The following is a 19,538-nucleotide window of genomic DNA, read 5'->3' as shown; positions in this document are numbered from 1 at the left end:
TCTTCCTTATGGGCGTGTTGTCGGGTTGACAGTCTGGGGAATTGAGAGACAGGTTAAGCAAGCACTCACTCACACTGCGTCGCCGCGCGCTGTCCTAGTAACCTTCTTTTCGTTCCTGTTTCTACTCGTCTGGCTGTTCTTCAGTGGGCTCACTCTGCCAAGTTAGCTGGCCATCCCGGCGTTCGAGGTACTCTTGCTTCTATTCGCCAGCGCTTTTGGTGGCCTACTCAGGAGCGTGACACGCGCCGTTTCGTGGCTGCTTGTTCGGACTGCGCGCAGACTAAGTCAGGTAACTCTCCTCCTGCCGGTCGTCTCAGACCGCTTCCCATTCCTTCTCGACCATGGTCTCACATCGCCTTAGACTTCATTACCGGTCTGCCTTCGTCTGCGGGGAAGACTGTGATTCTTACGGTTGTCGATAGGTTCTCTAAGGCGGCACATTTCATTCCCCTCGCTAAGCTTCCTTCCGCTACGGAGACGGCACAAATCATCATCGAGAATGTGTTCAGAATTCATGGCCTCCCGTTAGACGCCGTTTCAGACAGAGGTCCGCAATTCACGTCACAGTTTTGGAGGGAGTTCTGTCGTTTGATTGGTGCTTCCGTCAGTCTCTCTTCCGGTTTTCATCCCCAGTCTAACGGTCAAGCAGAAAGGGCCAATCAGACGATTGGTCGCATACTACGCAGCCTTTCTTTTAGAAACCCTGCGTCTTGGGCAGAACAGCTCCCCTGGGCAGAATACGCTCACAACTCGCTTCCTTCGTCTGCTACCGGGCTATCTCAGTTTCAGAGTAGTCTGGGTTACCAGCCTCCTCTGTTCTCGTCCCAGCTCGCCGAGTCCAGCGTTCCCTCCGCTCAGGCGTTTGTCCAACGTTGTGAGCGCACCTGGAGGAGGGTGAGGTCTGCACTTTGCCGTTACAGGGCGCAGACTGTGAGAGCCGCCAATAAACGTAGGATTAAGAGTCCTAGGTATTGTCGCGGCCAGAGAGTGTGGCTTTCCACTCGTAACCTTCCCCTTACGACAGCTTCTCGTAAGTTGACTCCGCGGTTCATTGGTCCGTTCCGTGTCTCCCAGGTCGTCAATCCTGTCGCTGTCCGACTGCTTCTTCCGCGACATCTTCGTCGCGTCCATCCTGTCTTCCATGTCTCCTGTGTCAAGCCCTTTCTTCGCACCCCCGTTTGTCTTCCCCCCGTCCTTGTCGAGGGCGCACCTATTTACAAGGTACGTAGGATCATGGACATGCGTTCTCGGGGACGTGGTCACCAGTACTTAGTGGATTGGGAGGGTTACGGTCCTGAGGAGAGGAGTTGGGTTCCATCTCGGGACGTGCTGGACCGTTCGCTGATTGATGATTTCCTCCGTTGCCGCCAGGATTCCTCCTCGAGTGCGCCAGGAGGCGCTCGGTGAGTGGGGGGGTACTGTCATGTTTTGTCTTATATTGTCTTGTCATTATGCTTTCCCTTCTGTTCGTTTCCCCCTGCTGGTCTTATTAGGTTCGTTCCCTTTTTCTATCCCTCTCTCTCCCCCTCCCTCTCTCTCCTCTCTCTATCGTTCCGTTCCTGCTCCCAGCTGTTCCTCATTCTCCTAACTCACTCATTTAGTCTTTTCACACCTGTCCCCTATTTTGTCCTCTGATTAGAGTCCCTATTTCTCCCCTTGTTTTCCGCTTCTGTCCTTGTCGGATCCTTGTATGATGTTCGCTGTGCTGTGTCATTGTCTCGCCCTGTCGTGTCTTGTCTCCTTCAGATGCTGCGTGTGAGCAGGTGTCTGAGTCTGCTACGGTCGGTGCCTTCCCGAGGCAACCTGCAGTCAATGGTCGAGTCTCCAGTCTGTCCTCGTCACTACGAGTGGATTTACGTTTTTTCATGTTTTGTTTTCTGCTTTGATTGTCCAGGAGTATTGCTTTTATCCTATACTGGAATAAAGACTCTGTTTTCGCCAAGTCGCTTTTGGGTCCTCATTCACCTGCATAACAAAAACAAGGAACACACCCCTGATCACATGTAAACACAGTTCACTTTCATAGCAGCCTCGTTGTATTCCTTCTCGCATCTATGCACCCTCCTCCTCTCACCCTTTCCCTTTGCTTGTGGACTTCAATGCACAACACATCAGCTATATGTGACCAGATGAAAAAACCTTTCCAAGCCAAACCGAATCATAACCGCTACAGACAACCTACATCGTTGTCCCCATATTACCTAAAGAAACGCCATAGTCAACATAGCTAATAGACCTAACACATTAGTAAACACGCTACAATCATGCAGTAACGTTACAGTTTACAGTCAGTAAGCAGTTTCGCACTTACACCGGCGGGCCCCAGTGCAATAAATTAGTAAAACCAAAAGCTTACCGTGACTTGGAAGAGTTCCAGTGTTGTGTTTGATAAGCATAGCCAGCTAGCTAACATAGCATCCTTCTGTTTGAGTAGGGTGTTGGAGTAGGCTAAACTAGCTATCTGCATTTTCTAGCTAAGTGAAACAAAGTAATAAAAAATAAAAAAATCTCTCTCTCTCTCTTGCTTCTCCTTAATCTTGGAATAAATTAATTTGTCTTTGTCAACTAATGTCTTTGTCTCTCTTTGAGTCAACTACTCGCCACTTTTTATGCACTGCAAGGCTAGCTAGCTGTAGCTTATGCTTTCAGTACTAGATTAATTATCTGATCCTTTGATTGGATGGACAACATGTCAGTTCATGCTGCAAGAGTTCTGATAGGTTGGAGGATGTCCTCTGGAAGTTGTCATAATTACAGTGTTGGTCTATGGAAAGGGGTGAGAACTATGAGCCTCCTAGGTTTTGTATTGAAGTCAATGTACCCAGAGGAGGATGGAAGCTAGCTGTCCTCCAACTACACCATGGTGTTACCCTAGAGAGTGCTGTTGAGGCTACTGTAGACCTTCTTTGCAAAACAGTGTGTTAATAAATTATTTGGTGACGTGAATATATTGAGTATAGTTTTATCTAAAACTGATAACTTTTTAAATGTTTTACCATTTTAATATTTATGGTCCGCCTCTTCTTCCTCTGAGGAGCCTCCACTGCTACCTACTGAGTCTCAATCAGATTCAGTGGAATTGGGATGCTTATTTGGGTGAGGAAATTCTGATTCTTCTCTTCTCTCTCAGGGGTGTTGAAATGTCCGGGGCCGCATTGCCTGGTCTGTGCCTCACCCAAACACATGAAGGGTCATGGCCTTTTGCAGCAGAAAGACCTATCCTGCACCTCGCCTGTCATCTCCATCAATCCTAGAACCTCATCTCAGGAGGATGGCGAAGTTCAACCAATAGAAACCTTTAGAGAGGCTTTAGGCAACGCCTCCCTGGGGATGTCTGACCAACAGGGGAATGCTGTTGATCTGAAGTGTAACATCACACACTCCTCACAGACTCCTGACATTACCCCACCACACCTTTCCTCCTCCTCCATCCCCATCTCCCTCTCCCTGGACTGTGGGGTGGATGGGCATGGCTATGAGAGGCTGTGGAGGCTGCTGGCCTACTACAGTGAGACTCCTGTCAGGCTTCAAAGAGAAATAATGTTGAGTAAAGCCCCAAGACTTGCCTACAGGTACGAAAATACAGAAACACACAAGACACATTCCTGTGTTATTTTCCTCTTTACTTGTACAATTTTGTTGTAACCCCAACACATAGATCAAATCTGTCCTTTCTTGTCCTTCAGGTACAGACAGACAGCAGAGAAGGAGGGCTACTACCATACAGGGGTCAAGGCCAGTATTCAAGCCCAGCCTGCCTGGTTACTGCAGCCCCATGTCAGTCTAGAGCTCAACAGAGCTCAGTCCAGCGCCCACAGGGTTAAACTGACCCTGTCCACCCTGGTGTCTGCTCCCCCAGACCCCCCATCCCCACACTCCTGGGTCCTCATCCAGACCAACCACACCCACACAGCTTTTACTGCAGCTGCAGAGAGACAGATCCACCTGCCCTGCCCTGTCCTCAGCTCTATTGGAGACCTAAGCTCTGGAGACCACAGGCTCCAATGGGTTTTCCCAGATGGTTCAACAGTCTCCTCTCCCTACCGCAGCTCAGATGGTAGGGTCCGGGTGTCTGGCCAGGGGCTGGTCCTGCAGAGAGTGTATCACTCTGATGCTGGACTGTACTATTGCGTGGCCCGGGCGGGGGGAGATGTTGATGTCCTCCCCCTCCGTCTGGCGGTGGTAGAATCATCCAATCCTTTCCCAGGGGAGGAGCTAGGCCCGGCTGTGACTGGATTGGTTGGAGACCCTGTCAGTCTGCCGTGTGAGGCCTCTGGTACACCGAAGGTTGAGGTGAACTGGGTTCTTCCTGGCGGGAGAGTGGTAGGGAGTAGGAACGAGGGGAGGAGAAAGGACGAGGCAGGGGTTACTGTCTTGGCCAACGGTACCCTGTCTCTCCCCATCCCTGCGCTGGGAGATGCAGGCCTGTACCGGTGTGTAGCGGTGAACCAGTACGGTGCTGACTCTCTCTCCACCAGACTGACGCTCACCCCGCGTCCTTCTGACACCTCATCACGAATTAGATATCCCATGAGGCCACAATCTGCGGCCGGAGTGTCCAACAGGGTACGAGCCCCTCTAGGCGGTGAGGAGATTGAAGAGGGGGGGTCAGGAGATGATGAGGGGGAGAACATACTGCACACTAGGGCAGGTTACAACAGGACATGGCGTACCCCCATCAGATCCCACATGGTGAGGGTGGAGGGAAGCAGACCACCCCAAAAGGGCAAGAAGCCCTTGAGGAGAGGCTTCCCTGTGGAGCAGAGGAGGAACAGGTTGGAGGGTCGGCGGAGCTTTAACCTGGCCAAGCACAAAATAGACCCTCAGAAATGGACCGACCTGCTGACTAAGATACGTGAAAGGACTGCCCCTAAAATCACAGACTCCCTGAATGTACCACCCCCAACAAGAGCACATTCTACCACCTCAGCCCCAACTGAAGCACAGACAACCACCTCAACCCCAAATGAAGCACAGACAACCACCTCAGCCCCAACTGAAGCACAGACAACCACCTCAACCCCAATTGAAGCACAGACAACCACCTCAACCCCAACTGAAGCACAGACAACTACCTCAGCCCCAACTGAAGCACAGACAACCACCTCAACCCCAACTGAAGCACAGACAACCACCTCAACCCCAATTGAAGCACAAACAACCACCTCAATCCCAACTAGAGCACAGTCAACCAGAATACAGACAAATAGCAGACATACAGAAAGCAATCACACAACCAGAACAAATCCTGGCAGCACACAGCCAGACAGCAGACATAAAACCAGAAGAAAGCCAGGCTACACACAGCCAAGTAGCACACAGCCAGACATAATACAGACAGAGAGAATACAGACAACTAAAACACAGACAACCAGAATACATACAGACACGACATTACCAAACAGCACACCAGAGGTAAGCGTGGGAAGAAACTCTGATCAACATCTTGTATTGGACTCAGGGGCTGATACCTCAAAGAGTTCTTCCATAGATGTCCTCAGTCTACAGGAAGAGTGGTTAAACCTCATCCATACATCACTAATCCCAGATCTGCTAACAAAGGATAGAGTGGCCCCAGAGACACCAAACACTTCAGATCCGAGCAATAACTTCCCCCAGAGCACAAAGCCAACCTCCAATGTCAATTGCACTAACATAGAGGAAAGGAGACAGAGTGTTATCCCTGTAAGGACTACAGGTGAGGGTGAGAGGACTGGAACAACAAACTCTGGAAAGGTAATGTTCTCCAACTCTGTTCCGTCGCGACCCAGAAGCCCCTGGAATGCCAGCAATAGGCCTGGCCAGAGGAGACGCATCAACAGACTCAGAGGACGACCCATGCCCCCAGGTCCAACCTCCCCTCTCCAGAATAATTTAAGTCCCACTACCACCAGAGCAGCACTTACAAACCCCAGGAAACTGACAGCACCTGCTACAACCATTACTATAAGAACTACTACTACTACTACTACTACTACTCCATCCTTAACTAGGATCACTGCTCCATCAAGCACATCTGTCTCCCCCCCTGTCTTCCTTTCTGCCTCGCCCCCTTCGCCCCAGACATACACAGACAGGGTGACTCACTTAACAAACACTGCTGCTCGGCTCCCAGACAGGTCCCAAGCGACTATCACACACACACGCACACACACAGGCAAACATACACCCACAGTCACTCACAGTCACACAGAAAAACAGAGTTATGCTATAACAGAGGGTCAGGTCGGGGCCACTCTAAAAGAACAGGATCCATCTGTCTTCAACCAACACAACCCAGAGGATATCAAAGCAACTACCACTCGGTCTGGAACCACACCAGGTGGAACAACACCTACTGGTACTGAGAAAGAACCCAGTGAGATAGAACCACTCTACCCAGAAACCAAGGAAGAACTAAGTGAGATAGGACCACCAGCAACTGAAAAAGAACCCAGTGAGATAGAACCGTCAGCAACTGATGAAGAAGAACCCAGTGAGATAGAACCATCAGCAACTGATCAAGAACCCAGTGAGATAGAACCATCATCAACTGATGAAGAACCCAGTGAGATAGAAGCACCAGCAACTGATGAAGAACCCAGTGAGATAGAACCACCAGCAACTGATGAAGAACCCAGTGAGATAGAAGCACCAGCAACTGATGAAGAACCCAGTGAGATAGAACCACCAGCAACTGATGAAGAACCCAGTGAGATAGAAGCACCAGCAACTGATGAAGAACCCAGTGAGATAGAACCACCAGCAACTGATGAAGAACCCAGTGAGATAGAAGCACCAGCAACTGATGAAGAACCCAGTGAGATAGAACCACCAGCAACTGATGAAGAACCCAGTGAGATAGAACCACTTTACCCAATCACTGAAGAAGAACCCAATAAGATAAAACCAGTCGATCTAGCACCTGATGAACCAGAGGAGAGACAGCCAGAGTCAGAAATAGACAGCTCTTTTTCATCTACAAAACAGCTACTGCCCCCAACTACAGCTAATATAGCAGCTATCACTGCTTCAGCCATCACCTCCTCTACAGTCATCACCTTTATTAGAAGAACTACCACTATAACTATTCCTACATCTACTACTACTATTCCTACAACTACTGCTACTATTCCTACAACTACTGCTACTATTCCTACAACTACTACCACTATTTCTACAACTACTACCACTATTCCTACAACTACTACCACTATTCCTACAACTACTACCACTATACCTACATCTACTACCACTATTCCTACAACTACTACCACTATACCTACAACTACTACCACTATTCCTACATCTACTACCACTATTCCTACAACTACTACCACTATACCTACAACTACTACCACTATTCCTACAACTACTACCACTATTTCTACAACTACTACTACTATACCTTCAACTACTACCACCATACCTACAACTACTACCACTATACATACAACTACTACCACTATTCCTACAACTACTACTACTATTACTACAACTACTACCACTATTCCCACAACTACTACCACTATACCTACAACTACTGCTACTATTCCTACAACTACTACCACCATACCTACAACTACTACCACTATACCTACAACTACTACCACTATTCCTACAACTACTACTACTATACCTACAACTACTACCACTATTCCCACAACTACTACCACTATACCTACAACTACTGCTACTATTCCTACAACTACTACCACTATTCCCACAACTACTACTACTATACCTACAACTACTACCACTATTCCTACAACTACTACTACTATACCTACAACTACTACAACTATTCCTACAACTACTACCACTATTCCTACTACAACTACTACTACTATTCCCACTACTACTACCACTCTTACTAGTACAATAGTGTGGAGGAACCCAGGAGTAAACTCCATCCCAGACTCACATGGTAGTCGCTACCGCCCCCCATCTTACCCCACCTACTCACAACACTCCAGCAGGCGGCACCCCTATGTCATCACTAGGCCTGACCCAGTAAGAACTCCACTTCAAACACCACCCCCTATAAAACACACACCCTCTCTACTACACCCTATCAAGCCCAAACTTCTTCTCCCAGATATTTTAGGGATCCCTTCCTCTGTAGTCCCCACCACCAGAGCTCCCTTCAGCTCCCCAAAGACCGCCCCACCCACCACAGACAGTCAGGCTGGACTCAACCCTGAGTCCACCCTTCCTCATTCCCCTCCCGCGTCTCCAGCCCATAGTGTGATTGCCCAACGCCCACCTCAGACCTCCGTCTTGCGTGTCCGGCCCCGTATCGCTCCCCCTCACATGCGCCCAATGTCTGTCCCAGCTGAGATTGATGCCCTCCTGCCCTGTGAGGCCATTGGACAGCCTCCTCCAACAATCACCTGGACCAAGGTCTCCACAGGTACGCTACACACACTACTCTCAGTTATACACACAATGCATTCTACTGTCACTCACATATACACAAAATGTACTTTGTCATACCCACACTTTACTCAATACATTCACTATTGCCACTCTTACACACAATATGCCACTCAATATGTATTCCTGTCTGTCCCAGGAGCTGTGATGTCACTGGACTACAAGGCAGAGCGTTTCCAGGTCCTACCCAACGGAACCTTTCTCATCCGGAGCGTGCAGGTCCAGGACCGGGGGACATATATCTGCAGGGCACAGAACTCTGTGGGCCTGGACCGTGCCATGGTGACCCTGGAAGTCTGGTCCCACCCACCCCGGATTCAGCTACCCAACCACAGAGATGCAACGGTGCACCAGGGGGGTGAGGTGAGGTTAGAGTGTCGGGTTCAGGGGGTGCCGGTTCCTCTGCTGTCCTGGGTGCTACCTGACCTCTCCGTCCTAACCCCTGACCCTAACCCCAACCCTGCCCTTGGAACTCATCCCCGGGTGTCTATATTCCCTAATGGTACTCTGCGTATCTTGGTGGCCGGCCCAGCAGACAGAGGACTGTATCGCTGTGTAGCCTCCAACCTAGCAGGGGCTGGCAGTCTGTCAGTCCGACTCCATGTGTCCTCTCTTCCTCCAGCCATCCAGGAGCCCAGAGAGGAGAAGGTAACCCGGCCCGCTGGTTTGCCTCTCTACGCCCAATGCTCTGCCCGGGGAGCTCCCCCTCCCTTCATCCGCTGGAGGACACCTGACGGCACCTTTCTGCTCCCCTCTCAATTCCTCAACGGGAACCTGTTTGTCCTCCCCAATGCCACCTTGTTGATACGCAAGCTAGCCACTAAGGACTCTGGGAGCTACGAGTGCCTGGCGACTAATGCGGTGGGCGGGGATAAGAGGACGGTGAGGGTGGAGGTGACTGGAGATGGAGAAGTTGTCTCCATGGATAAAATGACCTTCTCTTCCATCAACAGTAAATTTGATATTCCCCCCTCCTCCCCCGTCCTTAACCCTCCCCTCCAACCCTCCTCCCCCCTCAGTAAGGCTAGGATCCTCTTCACCTCTCCATCCAGTTCTATAGTCATATATGGTGAATCTCTGCTCCTTTACTGTTCAGCAACCGGCAACCCAGAGCCTAGAGTGGTCTGGAGGGTACCTGGCAAGAAACTAGTGGATGCCCGTTACAGGTGCGTGTTTGTCCTTAATGATTACCAATCTTTTTAATCGAGTCCAGGACCGCCCCCCTTATAGTGGAATGCACAAGGTGCAATTTCGAAATTTGGTTGTGCATTACCAGTTTTTCTCTTGTTATGTCAGTCACTGACAGTCACTCAATTAGCTCATGTCAACAAAATATTTGTAGATTGGTAAATTAGTCTAGCCTGATATCTAAACTTGTAGTTTACATACAGTGCCTTGCGAAAGTATTCGGCCCCCTTGAACTTTGCGACCTTTTGACACATTTCAGGCTTCAAACATAAAGATATAAAATTGTATTTTTTTGTGAAGAATCATCAACAAGTGGGACACAATCATGAAGTGGAACGACATTTATTGGATATTTCAAACTTTTTTAACAAATCAAAAACTGAAAAATTGGGCGTGCAAAATTATTCAGTCCCTTTACTTTCAGTGCAGCAAACTCTCTCCAGAAGTTCAGTGAGGATCTCTGAATGATCCAATGTTGACCTAAATGACTAATGATGATAAATACAATCCACCTGTGTGTAATCAAGTCTCCGTATAAATGCACCTGCACTGTGATAGTCTCAGAGGTCCGTTAAAAGCGCAGAGAGCATCATGAAGAACAAGGAACGCACCAGGCAGGTCCTAGATACTGTTGTGAAGAAGTTTAAAGACGGATTTGGATACAAAAAGATTTCCCAAGCTTTAAACATCCCAAGGAGCACTGTGCAAGCGATAATATTGAAATGGAAGGAGTATCAGACCACTGCAAATCTACCAAGACCTGGCCGTCCCTCTAAACTTTCAGCTCATACAAGGAGAAGACTGATCAGAGATGCAGCCAAGAGGCCCATGATCACTCTGGATGAACTGCAGAGATCTACAGCTGAGGTGGGAGACTCTGTCCATAGGAAAACAATCAGTCGTATATTGCACAAATCTGGCCTTTATGGAAGAGTGGCAAGAAGAAAGCCATTTCTTAAAGATATCCATAAAAAGTGTTGTTTAAAGTTTGCCACAAGCCACCTGGGAGACACACCAAACATGTGGAAGAAGGTGCTCTGGTCAGATGAAACCAAAATTGAACTTTTTGGCAACAATGCAAAATGTTATGTTTGGCGTAAAAGCAACACAGCTCATCACCCTGAACCCACCATCCCCACTGTCAAACATGGTGGTGGCAGCATCATGGTTTGGGCCTGCTTTTCTTCAGCAGGGACAGGGAAGATGGTTAAAATTGATCGGAAGATTGATGGAGCCAAATACAGGACCATTCTGGAAGAAAACCTGATGGAGTCTGCAAAACACCTAAGACTGGGACGGAGATTTGTCTTCCAAGAAGACAATGATCCAAAACATAAAGCAAAATATACAATGGAATGGTTCAAAAATAAACATATCCAGGTGTTAGAATGGCCAAGTCAAAGTCCAGACCTGAATCCAATCGAGAATCTAATAATAATAATAATAATAATATATGCCATTTAGCAGACGCTTTTATCCAAAGCGACTTACAGTCATGTGTGCATACATTCTACGTATGGGTGGTCCCGGGGATCGAACCCATTACCCTGGCGTTACAAGCGCCATGCTCTACCAACTGAGCTACAGAAGGACCAATCTGTGGAAAGAACTGAAAACTGCTGTTCACAAATGCTCTCCATCCAACCTCACTGAGCTCGAGCTGTTTTGCAAGGAGGAATGGGAAAAAATGTCAGTCTCTCGATGTGCAAAACTGATAGAGACATACCCCAAGCGACTTACAGCTGTAATTGCAGCAAAAGGTGGCGCTACAAAGTATTAACTTTTAAGGGGGGTTGAATAATTTTGCACGCCCAATTTTTCCGTTTTTGATTTGTTAAAAAAAGCTTGAAATATCCAATAAATGTCGTTCCACTTCATGATTGTGTCCCACTTGTTGTTGATTCTTCACAAAAAAATACAGTTTTATATCTTTATGTTTGAAGCCTGAAATGTGGCAAAAGGTCGCAAAGTTCAAGGGGGCCGAATACTTTCGCAAGGCACTGTAGTTAAATTTCCAACCGTGGCCCCCATTGATTTTTTTAGTCACTCTCACCTAGATATAATATAAAATACTGCTAACATTTATGTCCGCCCTATGGCAAAATTGGGTAGAATTGCAGGAAATTAGCTGTAAAACAGAAACATTTTCTCTACGCCTCATGGAAAAATGTGTATAATTGCAGGAAATTAGTTATTAAATTGCTAAATCTTCTCTCCACCTCATGGCAAAATGTGTAGAATTGCAGCACACTTGCTTTAAAACTGCAATAATTTCTCCCACACATGCCCCAGGGCAAAATGGGTGGAATTGCAGGAAATGAACTCCAAAACTTCTCTCCGCTGTCAAAAGGCTAGGGCCATCTCTGACTGCATGTCAGACTTGCGAGCCACTGCGGTCCCTCATGAGGAGTTCAGTTTTTTTGTGGCCCCCACCCCCATCAAAGTCGCCCATTCCTGGTCTAGTTTGTACAAAACATTAGGAACACCTCCCTAATACTGAGTTGCACACGCTTTTGCCCTCAGAACAGCCTCAATTCCAATGCTTCCCACAGTTGTGTCAAGTTGGCTGGATGTTCTTTGGGTGGTGGACCATTTGGGAAACTGTTGAGTGTGAAAAAACAGCAGCGTTGCAGTACTTGACACACTCAAACCGGTGCGCATGGCACCTACTACCATACCCTGTTCAAAGGCACTTAAATCTGTTCTTGCCTATTCACACTCTGAATGGCAAACATACACAATGCATGTCTCAATTGTCTCAAGGCTTAAAAATCCTTCTTTAACCTGTCTCCTCCCCTTCATCTACACTAACTGAAGTGGATTTAACAAGTGACATCAATAAGGGATCATAGTTTTCACCTGGATTCACCTGGTCAGTCTATAACCAAGTTTCCATCCACAATTTTCATGTAAGTAAAGTAAAGTCATATAAAAACTCAATCACTCAATCACGACAGCTGTGATGGAAAGGAGTTTTGGTGTAATTGTATAAATGCAGACAGATCATTTGTTCATTGGACATGGTGGTGTCTTTTTGTGTCTGTAAAAGTAATTGTGCAGGAAATGGTGGTAATGGTGGTAGAATAACCATCACATTGAGGTACATTTGGAGTCATACAATATATATGCCATTTAGCAGACGCTTTTATCCAAAGCGACTTACAGTCATGTGTGCATACATTCTACGTATGGGTGGTCCCGGGGATCGAACCCACTATCCTGGCGTTACAAGCGCCATGCTCTACCAACTGAGCTACAGAAGGATCACACCACAATGATATGGTGTGAGGTCCTCCCACTACGGCTCTGGAAGCCTTGCAGTTTATTAGGCTACAGATTAAATATCTTATGAACTTCACAGGTCAAATTGCACGGTGATCTTGACGCTCCTTTCCAATAAATATCGAGGTTCTTATTCTGGTGACAAGATGATCGATTTTTGACTGACCAACCAACACACAATACCGACACTGTATCTGCGAACTGTTGGCTGGAGCGTATGTGATGAGACCAGAGTTGACACATTTGCTATTTAAGGCAACAGTTTTTGTGACAAAGAGTTGAAAATGCGATGGAAACACATTGAACTTTAGATTTTGATTTGGTACATGAAAACTTAAGTGAAAAAGTACATTTTGTGTGAACTATGTCATCACCCACTGATTTCTATCCACAACAAGTCCATTTGGTGGGAACATGCCACTGGTGGGAAAATTTAGATTTTCTTAATGCAGATTCTAGAATAATTGCATGAATAATATAATATAATATATGCCATTTAGCAGACGCTTTTATCCAAAGCGACTTACAGTCATGTGTGCATACATTCTACGTATGGGTGGTCCCGGGAACTGAACCCACTACCCTGGCGTTACAAGCGCCATGCTCTACCAACTGAGCTACATGTGTTGCTGTGACAGAAGGAAACCTAGCTACTGTCATGGAAAGAGCAGTTGTTCCTAATGTTTTGTCCACTCAGTTTCTGTGTCTTGTGCTTATCTAACCTTATCCTCTCTGTGTTGTATTTCCAGTTTTGACAAGAGGATAAAGGTGCACAGTAATGGAACGCTGTATATCCAGTCCGTGACGGAGAAAGACGGGGGGGACTATTTATGTGTCGCGCGAAATAAGTTGGCTGACGACTTCCGCCTCCTCCAGGTCACCGTGGCAACAAAGCCTGCTAAAATTGTGCCAAAGCAGCCATCAAATCAGAAGGTGGTATCGTACGGAGCAGCTCTAAAGGTAGACTGTCTGGCGACCGGCCAGCCCGACCCCGTGGTAAGATGGAGCCTCCCGGATGGAACCTCAGTGAAAAGTGTCCTGTTGCAGGTGGAAGAGAGTGGGAGGCGCAGCCGGCGACTGGTGGTTTTTGACAATGGAACACTGTTCCTCCCCTCGGTGGGGATGGAGGAGGAGGGGGAGTATGTTTGCCACGCTGAGAACCATGGGGGGAGGGACACTATGAGTGTGATGGTCAAAGTCCTCGCCTCACCTCCCTCCTTCCCCAGTACCAAATATGAGGTCATCAAGGTGCAACAAGGGGGCGCAGTGGCTCTGAACTGTGGGGCTAAAGGAGAGCCTGTCCCTACGATCACATGGCTCTCTCCAATGAATCGTGTCCTCCCAGTGGAAGCATCAGGTCCGGTTGTGGTGCAGCAAGACGGGTCCTTGGTGATCCAGGGGGCTAGAGGGGCTGACGGAGGAAACTACACCTGCCGAGCCAGCAATGCTGCTGGGGAGAGGAGCAAGGTGATGGGGGTGGAGGTGATGGTGACACCACCCAGCTTCACTCTCAATGGGGCTGGGGGTGGGATAAATGGGGCAGACAGACAGATAGCTGTTGTTAGTGGTAGTGGACTGAGTGCTGTGATCTCCATCAGTCAGTCTGCAGGGAGGGATCATAGGGTCAGTGCAGGTAATTGTGTCAGTAATAATGGAGACTGTAAAGTAGGGGACCAAAGGGTCTCAGCAGTTAGAGGCCAGACAGTTCTTCTGCCATGTCCATCCCAGGGCTTCCCTCTCCCCAGCCTGGCCTGGTTGTTGCCCGGTATCGGGGTTCTCCCTGTGCCCTACTATGGCAGCAGACTCACCGTGCACCGCAATGGAACCCTGGAGCTGAGGGGGGTGAAGGCAAGTGACTCCGGCATGCTGGTGTGTGTCAATCGTGGCGAGAGGGGTGAGGCTCGGATAATGGTACACCTGGAGGTCTCAGACACAATGGACACACCTCACTCCAGAGGCCCAGTGACCACAGAGAAACGTTTCTCAGTAAACCCAGTTAGCAAAGAGCAACCTCGCCCAGTAGGCCCAGAACAACCTCATCCAGTAGTCCCAGTCAGCAGAGAGAAACTTCGCTCAGGAGGCCCAGACGGAGAGGACACACCTCGCCCCAGAGGCCCAGTGACCACAGAGAAATCTCGCCAGGAGACACCTCGCCCTACAAGCCCAGTCACCAATGAGAAACCTCACTTAGGAGGCCCAGTCAGCACAGAGAACCCTCTGCTAGGAGTCCCAGTCCAAGGGGGCACACCTCACCCAAGAGGCTCAGTGCCAGAGGCAGGGAGGAGTGTTGTCCTGGAAAGGAAGCCTGTGGTCACCAGCATATCAGGCTCTCTGGTCAGCATCATCAACGGAGACAATCTACAGCTACCCTGCCCCCAGACAGACAGCCCCAGTCAGGGTTCCAGCCAGACAGAGTCTCTGACCTGGAAGTTGCCAAGCGGGGTGGTCGTGTCTCGGGGCCAGGCGGCAGGGACGGGTCGGTACTCAGTCCTGGATGACGGGACTCTGACGGTGCAGCAGGTATCTGTGTTTGACAGGGGGACCTACTCCTGCCGATCCACCAATCAGGACACATCATCTATCCTGACAGTTCCAGTGATTGTCATTGCCTACCCCCCTCGCATCACCAACGGACCCCCTCCCCTCACCTACACCCGTCCTGGTGTTGCCGTTCAGCTAACCTGCTACGTCATAGCAACCCCCAGAGCGACCATCACCTGGGAGATGCCGGACCAATCCCAGCTCAGGGTCACAGGTCAGGCCCGTCTCTATGGCAACCGGTACCTGAGTCCTCAGGGTTCCCTGGTGATCCAGAACCCGACTAGCAGAGACACAGGTTTCTACCGTTGTTCTGCACGGAACGTCATCGGAACTGACACCAAGGCCTCTTATCTACATGTGATCTAACAGAACACACACATCATTTTTGCCCAAAGAAACTGCAAAGTTGAGTGTAGAAGATACTGTTCAACTAAAGACTGAGGTGTTGATTAAAGATTGTTAATAGAGATAAAAACAAACAAATGCATCTTACAGCCAGAGTGTGTTAAAGATGTACATGAAATCAGCAGCTGAGAAGCACCAGCATCATCAATAAATAAAGTGTCAACACAAACTATACCAGGCTTTAAGAGCATCAGCTCTCAAAACACGTCATGCAATACAACACATTCAGCTCTGTATCACGACCTGTATGTTTATGTCAACCTGCCCTATTTAAAACACGTCATGCAATACAACACATTCAGCTCTGTATCACGACCTGTATGTTTTTGTCAACCTGCCCTATTTAAAACACGTCATGCAATACAACACATTCAGCTCTGTATCACGACCTGTATGTTGATGTCAACCTGCCCTATTTATCTTGTTGTATAGTTGTGTACTGTTGAGCAGAGCAAATGTTTGATAGTGGTCACAGAACTGCTCCAGTGATAGTTCTGTGGAGCCTCAGGGGTCTGCAGCTCTCTGTGTTTGCAGCTCTCTGTGTCTGCAGCTCTCTGTGTCTGCAGCTCTCTGTATCTGCAGCTCTGTGTCTGCAGCTCTCTGTGTCTGCAGCTCTCTGTGTCTGCAGCTCTCTGTATCTGCAGCTCTCTGTGTCTGCAGCTCTCTGTGTCTGCAGCTCTCTGTATCTGCAGCTCTCTGTGTCTGCAGCTCTCTGTGTCTGCAGCTCTCTGTGTCTGCAGCTCTCTGTATCTGCAGCTCTCTGTGTCTGCAGCTCTCTGTGTCTGCAGCTCTCTGTGTCTGCAGCTCTCTGTGTCTGCAGCTCTCAAACCCTGCAACCTCGACCACTCTTCCAGTCATAGGCTATACATACGTCCCAGATCATGTCAAATAAACACAACAGTTACCAAGTCTTTGAAGATGGTATTTGTAGTAATTACATATGTTTCATATAGAGTAGCATAGATTGTTGTGTGGCTCCAGTGTTACATTAAGTATGTGTAATATCCATGTGAAAGCTGATATCATTCATGTTTTCATTTCATTTAAATTATTTGTCTGTAAAGACTGTGATGTAAAGTTGTTATGTTGTGCCTCTTGTCATAAAGAGAGAGATGTACTGTATATCTAATCTCTCAATAGCCTTTTTAAGTTATGCTTTATTTTCAACTGCTTTATTTGATAAATAAAAGAGAAGAGGAATTCAGTCTGCTCATCAAAACGTGGTTGTGTGGATGTATGTTTGTGTGTGTGTGTGTGTGTTTGTGTGTGTGTGTCCTGGGGGGGACAGAAACTGGGTTTGTTTAGGAACATCAGGCTTTGTATCCCATGACTCTCAGCAGAAAAACCAGGAAAGGACAGATAAGTCATGCTTATAACATCATCACACTAACACTTCCCAGGGAGTCCATTTTTCAAACAGTTGCTTCCTCCATTACTGTCTTATTAGACGGGTATCAACTTCATTGCTCGCTTATTAGACATTTATAGTTTAGTTTAGTTTAGTTTGTTTTATTTTTACAGGGACAGTGCACATTAATCAACGTTTCAGTAAAAGTGCCGGTTTTAGCCAGCCGGCTAATTTTCAACCGCAGTCCCTGGGCAGGTTATTAAAAACAATTACAATATAGACAATAGCACCATAGAACAAGCAAGACATAGCAACATAGGACAAGCAAGACATAGCATACAGACAGAGCAACATAGAACAAAAAGCAGCAAAACAAAATTCATAAAAGCAACAAAGTGTTTCCACACCTCACAAGCTACAGACAACAGACAACATGGAAAGCGGCAACACACAGCTAGGGACCATGTTCACAAATCTGATTGACCTTTAGCCAGGTCTTCAAGCATTTTGTGAAAGTGTGATATGTGGTGCAGTTATGTGTGTCTGATGGCAGTGTATTCCAGACATGGGAAGCTCTCACAGAGAATGCAGATTTACTAAAGGTGCTTTTCCTTAGGGGAACTATACAGTCACCTCTCATGGCAGACCTTGTGGATCTGCTGCCATATGTCTGGGTTTTCTGTTTAACAAAAATATTGAGTGGAGGGGGAGCCAGGCCATTTAGGATCTTGAATACAAGACATGCGTTGATGTATTGCACAAGATTTTCCCAACTCAAGAGCTCATGCTTTCTAAGGATGTGACAATGATGATGGCTATTGGGCTTCCTATCAAGCACTTTGAGAGCCTGTTTGTAGACAGACTGAATAGGTTTTAATGTTGTACAGCAAGCTTGGGCCCAACTAGTCAAGCAGTATGTTAAGTGGGGGAGTATCATAGAATTGAAGTACAGTTTTGCTACCTCTGTAGTCAAACAATTTAGTATAAATCGGAAATTAGCTAGGTTGAATTTGGTTATTTGAATTACCTTTTTCACATGCTTTTTAAAAGAGAGGTTGGAATCAAGTATGATGCCAAGGTACTTAAAATCGGATACCACCTGGAGCTTCTCCCCTGACACATAGACATCTGGCTCAGTAGCATCTGTTGCCCTCTTTGTGAAGAACATGCAAACAGTTTTTTTCACATTGAGATGCAAACATGAGTCACTGAGCCACTTTGTAACCTGGACCATTACAGTAGTGAGTTCTTGTGCAGCTTGTTGTTTGCTCTTTGCATGCACATATATCACTGTATCATCTGCATACATTTGAACTTCAGACCCAGTACAGGCAGAAGGCAGATCATTAATGTACAGGCTGAACAGGAGGGGCCCCAGTATTGACCCTTGGGGCACGCCCACATCATAGCTACGAGTGGGCGACAGCTCATTGCTCACTCTGACACACTGAGTTCTGCCTTCAAGGTATGATTTCATCCATCTCAAGGCATCAGGGGTAAAGTTGAACTTGGACAATTTTGTGATGAGAATCTCATGGTTAACAGTATCAAAAGCCTTCCTTAGGTCCAGAAACACAGCCCCAACAGCACCCCCTTTGTCCATCTTGGACTTCACATTTTCCAGAAGAAAGCAGTTGGCCGTTTCTGTGGAGTGTTTCGCTCTGAAGCCAAACTGCATGGAGTGTAATGTGAAGGGGCTGTTGTTGAGGTGGGCAATCAGTTGTTCTGCTACACACTTTTCAACAACCTTTGACACCACAGGTAGTATACTAATGGGCCTGTAGTTACTCATGTCAGCAGGGTCGCCTGATTTAAAGATGGCCGTTATTATGGCCGACTTCCATACCCTTGGAAACACACCGAGACCAATAGATGTGTTGGTGACCTTAGTAATGGGGCCAATGAGTGACTCTTTGTAGTTTTTAAGAAAGGTAGGTATAAACTCCATTACTCTCTTATTAGACATGTATCAACTCCATTACGCTCTTATTAGACATGTATCAACTCCATTACTCTCTTATTAGACATTTATCAACTCCATTACTCTCTTATTAGACATTTATCAACTCCATTACTCTCTTATTAGACATGTATTAATTAAATTACTCTCTTATTAGACAGGTATCAACTTCATTACGCTCTTATTAGACAGGTGTCAACTCCATTACTCTCTTATTAGACATGTATCAACTCCATTACGCTCTTATTAGACATTTATCAACTCCATTACTCTCTTATTAGACATGTATTAATTAAATGACTCTCTTATTAGACAGGTATCAACTCCATTACTCTCTTATTAGACATGTATCAACACAATTACTGTCTTATTAGACAGGAATCAACTCCATTACTCTCT

The 19,538-nt window shown here is 47.2% G+C and overlaps 1 protein-coding gene across 1 annotated transcript in view; it reads left to right on the top strand.

Annotated features, from left to right (window-relative positions):
* The window catches only part of LOC123989577 (matrix-remodeling-associated protein 5-like), a 30,856-nt gene extending 14,405 nt beyond the window's left edge, over positions 1-16,451 (top strand). Inside the window, exons 6-10 of the mRNA XM_046290727.1 lie at positions 3,131-3,572; positions 3,687-7,155; positions 7,753-8,392; positions 8,555-9,581; positions 13,635-16,451. Of these exons, the coding sequence (XP_046146683.1) occupies positions 3,131-3,572; positions 3,687-7,155; positions 7,753-8,392; positions 8,555-9,581; positions 13,635-15,792 (7,736 nt within the window). The 3' untranslated portion in view covers positions 15,793-16,451. The remainder of the gene's footprint in view (positions 1-3,130; positions 3,573-3,686; positions 7,156-7,752; positions 8,393-8,554; positions 9,582-13,634) is intronic.
* The last annotated feature ends 3,087 nt before the right edge of the window (positions 16,452-19,538 follow it).

Source organism: Oncorhynchus gorbuscha, linkage group LG01 (genome assembly GCF_021184085.1).
Source record: "Oncorhynchus gorbuscha isolate QuinsamMale2020 ecotype Even-year linkage group LG01, OgorEven_v1.0, whole genome shotgun sequence".
NCBI classification, from domain to species: Eukaryota; Metazoa; Chordata; class Actinopteri; order Salmoniformes; family Salmonidae; genus Oncorhynchus; species Oncorhynchus gorbuscha.
The sequence above is the reverse complement of the archived record's forward strand: the minus strand, read 5'-3'. Positions and strand labels throughout refer to the sequence as shown.